Source organism: Microtus ochrogaster, linkage group LG4 (assembly GCF_000317375.1).
Source record: "Microtus ochrogaster isolate Prairie Vole_2 linkage group LG4, MicOch1.0, whole genome shotgun sequence".
Lineage (NCBI taxonomy): Eukaryota > Metazoa > Chordata > Mammalia > Rodentia > Cricetidae > Microtus > Microtus ochrogaster.
The window spans coordinates 23,344,120-23,349,791 of record NC_022030.1 but is presented as its reverse complement, the minus strand read 5'-3'; the positions used below and the strand labels follow the sequence as shown (position 1 = coordinate 23,349,791).

General features: G+C 49.2%; 1 protein-coding gene across 1 annotated transcript in view; it reads right to left on the bottom strand.

Moving 5' to 3' along the window:
* Positions 1 to 3,309, bottom strand: part of LOC102002033 (ryanodine receptor 1-like) — a 32,022-nt gene extending 28,713 nt beyond the window's left edge. Inside the window, exon 1 of the mRNA XM_005361317.2 lies at positions 3,262 to 3,309. Coding sequence (XP_005361374.2) covers positions 3,262 to 3,309 — 48 coding nt within the window. The remainder of the gene's footprint in view (positions 1 to 3,261) is intronic.
* Positions 3,310 to 5,672: the final 2,363 nt, after the last annotated feature.

The window sequence follows — 5,672 nt, the reverse complement described above, 5'->3', positions numbered from 1 at the left end:
ATTTAGACTATAGATATGTAGATGATAGATATATAGATGATAGATACATAGATGATAGATACATAGATAATAGATATATAGACAATAGACACAGATGATAGAGACATAGACAATAGATACATAGATGACAGATTCATAGATGGTAGGTAGGTAGGTAGGTAGGTAGGTAGGTAGGTAGGTAGATGTCTAAATGAGTAGATAATTAGTAGATGATGGCAGAGAAGAACAGAATACAATAGTTCAATTTCCAAAGCCAGGCTGGGTGCCTATTAATACCTATTAATGACTCCAATTATTTTAGAGGTGAAGGCAGGAGGATATGGGATTCAAGATCACCAGCAGCATGGGTTATATGAGACCCTGTCTCAAACAAACAAACCAAAAATCAGCTTCAATGTACCCCAGCACCCCACTACCACCACTCCCATCACTGAACCAGTGACTGTGGAGTCTGTGGAGGTTCCGCACCTTTAACCTGCCCCCTGTCCTCTGGAGGTTCTGACTTGACCAGGTTCTCAGAGATTCCAGTGTGAGTGGAGCTTGAGGTCACAACATTCAAAACAAGGGAAATGATCTGTATGGTTATGGCCAGGACCCTTAATAATCAAAGAAAATAGAACAAGAACAAGAAACAAGCATGCCTAGTCTGACATCAGGGTGACTGATATGTTATGAAAGTTGTTATTTAAAACAGGTGTGTCAAAGACAGGTGCGGTTGTGCCTGTCTCAGGAGGCAGAGGCAGGTGGATCTCTGAATTCAAGGCCAGCTTGATCTACAGAGTGAGTTTCAGGACGGCCAGGGCTACACATGAAATCCTGTTTCAAACTACTTTTTTCAAAAAAAGGTGTGTGCCTATGCCCTTAATCCCAGTACTAAGGAAGCAGAGGCATGTAGGTATCAGTGAATTTGAAGCCAATCTGGCCTCCATAGGGAGTTCTAGGCTATGGATTTTTACTGGGATTGTCTGTAGTAACAAAATATTGCAGACATGGCGACTTCGGTGAGCACCAGGCAAGTGAAGATATAAGCAAACTCAATACAGTTGTACAGCAGGATGGCAATAAGCTCCCCACAAAAGGAACACATGCTACATGTAAAAAGATACCCTAATCCGTCAAAGAGAAATGAACACATACTGTACATGAAACTCTGGCGGTGACTGGTGGAGTCTATGTGACAACCGAAGGACAGGGTGACTGCTGCAAAGGGCAGGAGGATTTTTCTGGGGTGTAGCAAGTGTTCTTTGCTTTGATTTTGAAGGTGGTTACTTAGTTTACATAATAGGTCAAAACCCACTGAAGCCAGGCGTGCGTGGTGCACACACCTGTAAGCCCAGCACTTGGGAGGTGGAGTAGGAGGATCAGGAGTTCAAGGTCGTTCTTGGCTAGTACCAAGTTTAAAGCCAGCTTTCAGTACATGAAGCCCTCTCTAACACTGTGCACACTACACACACACACACACACACACACACACACACACACGCCCCAGGGAAAGTACTGAGGTTGGTTAACTGTTTTGAACCTGTGAAATTTGTTGCTTGTCAATTACGCCATCAAGCAGATGGGTCTTGAACTTACTATGTTGCCCAGGGTGGCCTTGAACTTTCATCCTCCTGCCTCAGCTTGCTGAATGCTGGAATCACAGATATAAACCATCACACCATGCTTTAAAGTTGGACTTTTTCTTTTTGTTTAGTAATACCTATGAATATGTAGTCCACTCCCTGGTAGCAATACAGATTCTTTTTTACAGGTGGGTTATGATTCACAAAAAATATTTTTGTGAAGAAGGTATCACACAACCTTAGTAACTCTGAGGAAAACCGGCTCAGCCTGGGTGAGCCTGGCCTGACTGTCTACCTCAGCAAGCCTGGGACTAGATTCCCTCTGTTGAAAGCAAGACGGGCACTCGGTGGTACCACTTCCTGTCCTTGGCCTCACGGGGCACTTGGTGGTACCACTTCCTGCCCTTGACCTTGGGCAAGTTCACCACCTGGGGCTTGGTTTCTCTCAGATCTCCCAGGGAGATAAAGATAGGGCCCTACCTCAGAAGATAGGGCAATGAGAATATAATTAGCCACCTCAGGAGGCTGAGGCCCTGGGCACTGGGCCTGGTGCAGAGTGACTGCTCAGAGTTGGTAGCCACAGCCATGGGCTTATTAGGCTGTGGAAGGCCAAACCCATGGTGTAGGTTAAGGGGCTGGGGCTGGGGCTGGGGCTGGGGAGAGGCCCTCCTCCAGTGGCTTCATATCCAGCTGTCCCCATCCTTCACTACCAGCCCCAGCTGTTTGTTCCGCCCTCCCAAGAAACTGGACCCAGCCTGTCAGGGTCCTATTCTGGGTCAGGAATGCTGCGTCAGCATTTCTGCATGGCCCTAGGGCCTGAGGGAGAGGGGACAGTGCAGGGTCAGCAGACCTGGCCCGAAAGAGAGAAGATCACTCATACTCATAAACCAACCCCCATCTCAGCCTCTGGGAGGATGTGGTAGAAAGGACTAAGAAAGAGGCAGCCCCTCCCCCCCTTTTGTCCCCTCCCTGTCCCCTGCTCAGAGCCCAGAAAAGAGGGCTATTCTGGGAGAGACACCTGTTGTCCCAAGTCCTATCCCTGCCCCCAGCTGGGGATCAGAGATTCAGGGAGACAGGACCAGAGGGACAGCAAAACTCAGAGGGCTGAAGCCAAGGGACAAAAGACAGAGACAGACCCAAGACATACCGAGGAGATGGGAGAGACAGCACCCAGACACCCTCAGAGGCCGCTAGCAGACGTAGTTAATCCCCCTCACCAAAACCAAGGAGGAAAGAACAGTCAAGATCCAAGAGAACCCCCCCCCAGGAGACCACCAAAGGCTAGGAGTTCAAAAGTACAGTGTCGTCCAACCCACCCCGGCCCCCTTTCCAAGAATTTAAATAGGTCAGAGCCTGGAGCAAGAAGGGTGGGGGTGGAGGACAGCTAAATTAAGCCCAAGAATTAGAATCACCTTCGTCAAGTGTCTGCTTCCAGGATGGGAGGAGGGGGTACTCCCTCAGTGACCCCAAATCTCTCATGTCAACAGAGGGTAACCAAGGATCTCTCCCTCCCCATTCGATCCTCCCAAATCCTGATAATTCGCCACGGTCAAAAAAGTGATGGGAAGAGACGGAAAGACGAAGTGACAATCATCCAAAGTGACCTCAAATTTCAGAGACCACCAGCAAGCAGACAGAAAGACGCTGAGATCAGCGAGAAATCCCCACAAAGCCTCCTAACCCAGACCATACGCACCGTCCTCAAAAACTGAACTTCGTCCTCGCCTTCTCCTCCGTCACCCATGATGGCAATCCCTCGTTGTCCCGGGCTAGGATCTGAGAATGGCGAGAGGGGGCTGTAGGTTGGGAAAGTGGGCTGAGGGAGGGCTGGGGTCGGAGACCTCTAGGGACACCGGAGGCACCCGCGAGGTAGATGGAACTGCAGGAAGCGAACCGGTGCGGGATCCAGATGCAAAGAGGTCCCCGCCCCACCGACACCCATTGGGCCAGGATGGGACGGGCCACGCCCATGCCCAGAACCCCGCCCACAGTACAAACTCTAGGGGAAGGTGTTTGCTCCCGCGGTCTGGGTGTCTAGAAAGTAGCTGAGTGGCCACAGTCACCATGAGATGCATAATTCTGTCATTTATGCATTTGTTTATGTAGTTATTTCTCTCTTTTTCCTCCTCCCTCCCTCCCTCTCTCTGAGGTTCTCATATACCTCAGGCTAGCCTTAAACTTCGTTTTCAGTCAAGGATGACCTTGAACTTCTGGCAACACTACTAGGGCTATGGTTCAAACCCTGGGCAGCGCGCATGCTAGGTAAACATTCTGCCATTGGGCTATATTCTTAGCCTAGTTCCGTTATTTCTTAACGAGCAAACTAAGGGTTTACTCTTGCTACATAGTCACACAGTTGTGCCTGGATGCACACATCTCCTACTTTAACACACACACACACACACACACACACACACACACACACACACACACACTTAGAGCTAGTCATAGTGTAACAGGCTTGTCATCCAAACACTGAAGAGGTTGAGGCAGAAGGACTGCAAATTTGGAGATGGGGCTGCATAATAAGATCCTGTCTCAAAACAGGAACAACAACAGGGCCCTGGGTGTGTGTCTTAGTTAGTGGAGTGGTTGTCTTGCTTGCACAAAACCCCGGGTTCCGGCACATGAACTGAGTGTGACGGTACACATCTGTAATCGTGGCGCTCAGACCGTTAGAGACAAGAGGCACGGTAGCTCAGTCATCCTCAGCTACACGGCAAGTTAAGAGGCCAGCCTGGGCTGCACGATAGAGTCCCTGTCTCAAAACAGCGTGGGGGAGGGGGTGAGTATCTGTCTGTCTGTCTGTCTCTCCACCAGGCTGGTCTCAAACTCACGGACATCTCACAGACATCTCCCGGCCTCTGACGCCCTAGCGCCGTTTACAGAAATGCGTCAGCACCCCCGGGGCTAAAAACCGCCTTTTGAACAGTCCTAGCTGGTGTCTCTCACCCACCTGTTGCATTTCGGGCGTGAGCTAAGATCTTTTTATCACCACTCCTGTCTCACAACCCGGCTATTGTTGGCATCCTTCACAGCAGAAACTAAAAGCACGTGGCCCCTACAGATACCCCCTAAATTCCCTGTAGTCCTCACAGCAACCTTTGGGGGTCGCACTTCCACCATTCTCAAGCTCCACGTCGGGAGAGAAGCGGTTGGGAGCAGGAGTCAGGCAACATAGCGGAGGCTGAGCTGGGGAAGGTAGGGTTCCTAGCTAAGCTTTGACATCTCCGTATTTCCATAGGATTTTCTAATTTAGCTATGTGGTGACACATGCCTGTAACCCTCAGTTTAGGAGGTAAAGGTAGAAGTTCGAGGCCAGTCCTGGTTACCTGAAACTCTGTCTCAAAAATAAAATATAAGAGCCAGGAGTGGTGGCGCATGCCTTAAACGTCAGCGCTCAGGAGACAGAGGCAGGTTGATCTTGGTGAGTTTGAGGCCAGTTTGGTCTACGTATCAAGTTCCAGGCCAGACAAAGCTATATTCAATCATCTATCTCAAAAAACAAATACAATAAGTAAGAGCAAACGGATGATGACCTGAATTTGACCCCAGGGACCCTTATAATGGAATGAAAGAAAGATTCCTGTAAGTTGACCTCTGACCTCCATTTGCAGGCCATGGCGTGGGCAACCTCCTGACACACACACACACACTCATACAAAATACATTTTTAAATGTAATTTAAATTGTTTTTAGGGACTGGAGAGGTGGCTCGGTGATTAAGAGCACCTGCTGCTCTTGCAGAGGACCTGGGTGACTCACAACCATTCATAACTCCAGTTCTAGGAGCTCTGATGCTCACTTCTGACCTCCTCTGGCACCAGGCCCAAAGCCCATATGCACAACGTTTAAATAAATCTGAAAGATAAATTAAGGCAGAAGTGGGGTAAGATTAGTGGAGCCTTGTGTGTGGAAAGCCTTGGGTTCAGTCCCCAGCACTGTCCATGTAAACCAGCCCTGGTGGTGGATGCCTGTGATCCCAGCACTTGGAGTAGGCAGGAAAATCGAGACTTCAAGCTCCTCCCCAGCTATGCAGCAAATTAGAGGCCAGGCTGGGCTACATGAAACCTTGTTTCAAACAAATAAAATGGGTATATAGACACC